Source organism: Tarenaya hassleriana, unplaced genomic scaffold (genome assembly GCF_000463585.1).
Source record: "Tarenaya hassleriana unplaced genomic scaffold, ASM46358v1 Cleome1604, whole genome shotgun sequence".
Lineage (NCBI taxonomy): Eukaryota > Viridiplantae > Streptophyta > Magnoliopsida > Brassicales > Cleomaceae > Tarenaya > Tarenaya hassleriana.
In genome coordinates, this window is record NW_010965024.1 from 72 (window position 1) to 2004 (window position 1933).

The 1933-nt window shown below is 42.4% G+C and overlaps 1 protein-coding gene across 1 annotated transcript; it reads right to left on the reverse strand.

Moving 5' to 3' along the window:
- Positions 1 to 236: 236 nt before the first annotated feature.
- LOC104809691 (2-isopropylmalate synthase 1, chloroplastic-like) lies at positions 237 to 1918 on the reverse strand (the record flags this gene model as incomplete). Its single annotated transcript, XM_010535735.1, has 6 exons — positions 1374 to 1918; positions 1063 to 1276; positions 889 to 969; positions 690 to 782; positions 464 to 550; positions 237 to 337 (listed from the first exon to the last, which is right to left on the reverse strand). Coding segments are annotated over exons 1-6 (1121 nt in total), but the record flags the coding sequence as incomplete, so codon positions are not given.
- Between the last annotated feature and the right edge of the window lie 15 nt (positions 1919 to 1933).

Here is a 1933-nt window from a genome sequence, read left to right on the forward strand (position 1 = left end):
ATATTTATATATATATATATATATATGCATACACCAAGAATATATATGTATTATGTATCTATATATATATACACGCACACCTGTTTGAGTCGTTCTTGAAGAGCGTGACGTCCACTTTGTTTGAACAAACACAAAAAAAGAGAAAAATGGAATCAATTTATATAGCGGTTATATACAAATAATTAAATTCCTTGGTATAGATTGTTTCAAATAATTTCATAAAAAAATATAATAACCTAAGCTTCCCAAGAACAATGCCAAGTTCTTGGGATCGTTCGAGCCCCACGTCTTCCGGCAACATTATCTCGTAAGTGCTTTTGTTTTTGAGCATTCCATCCTTTATAAACAAAACCCATATGAAGTCACATTATAATTATTAATCAATTGATCAATTCAATAAAATGATTTATTTTTCTGCATATAAATTATTTTACGTGGGTTTCTTCGAAAATATCTAACCAACCTGATGGATACCACTCTCATGAACAAATGCATTGGCTCCAACTATGGCCTTGTGCGGCTGAACATGCAGCCCCGTGTGCTCTTCCACCTTCATGTTCATCACAAATTAAATAATAATTAGTATCAAATTAATGTCTATACATGAGTCATGTCTGTATGTATATGTATTCATACACACTATATGTGTATATGTATATGAATAGTATGAATCAGAGACATGTACAGACCAGCTTGCTGGCAGGGACGATGTGTCTCGTGTCAATTCCAGTGTAAAGGCCACAAAAAGCATGCTCCCCTTTGCACTTCAGAGTCATCACAACCTGCACCCACGAATCAATTGATAATCATCTGATGATGATGATGGTGATGTCTGAATATATATATATATACATATATGTATGTGTGTGTATGTATATGTAATGGAACCTCTTCGAGGGATGCGTTTCCACCTCTTTCGCCAATACCGTTGATAGTGACTTCGACTTGTCTTGCTCCGGCAGACGTTCCCTGCATTTATTTTGATATATACATACATATAATATTCATTCATAAATATGTAAAATAAAGGTATATATATAATAGAGAAAAAAAAGAGCGTACGGAAAGAGTATTAGCGGTGGCAAGGCCGAGATCATTTTGGCAATGGGTAGAGATGATGACGTCATCGATACCAGGAGTGTTTGCTTTGATGTCTGATATTAACTCCCCGAATTCGTCAGGCGTATTTATGCCCACTGTGTCTGCGATATTTACGGTCGATGCCCCTGCCTTTATCACCTCTTCCAATATCTTGTACATGAACCCCTTCTCCGACCTGTTCATTTACCCTCATATCCATTTTATTCACATTACATGTGTCCGTATATGTATAAGTAATATATGATATGCTCATTGTTTTATATATTTCAAACCTCCCGGCATCCTCGGCCCCAAATTCCACGTCAGCACAGCCCAAGCTTCTTGCAAACCTGATCATACTCGAAGCCATCTGAATCACTTCCTCTCTCGTCTTCCTCAGCTTATGCTCCATGTGGATATCGCTCGTCGAAATAAACACGTGTATCCTCGGCCTCTTCGCGTGCTTCACCGCCTCCCAAGCCGCCTCCACGTCATCTTTCCGGCACCGCGATAGGCCGCATATCACCGGCACGTAGCCGGTTTCCTCATCGACGTCGTTTCCGACGGTCTCGGCGATGGCTTTCACGGCCTCGAAATCGGCCGCTGATGCCGCCGGAAAACCGGCTTCGATCACATCCACGCCGAGCTCGGCCAGCTTACGAGCGATCAACAGCTTCTGCTCCGTCTGCATGGCGGCGCCGGGTGACTGTTCCCCGTCTCGGAGGGTCGTGTCGAAGACGCGTACGTAGTTCGGGTCGGAGATCCTGTTAGGTATGTATTCCGGACGACGGACGCGGCGGAGATGATTCGCCGCCGCCGACAGAGGAAGTGGAGACATTTTAGCGGCGGCGGA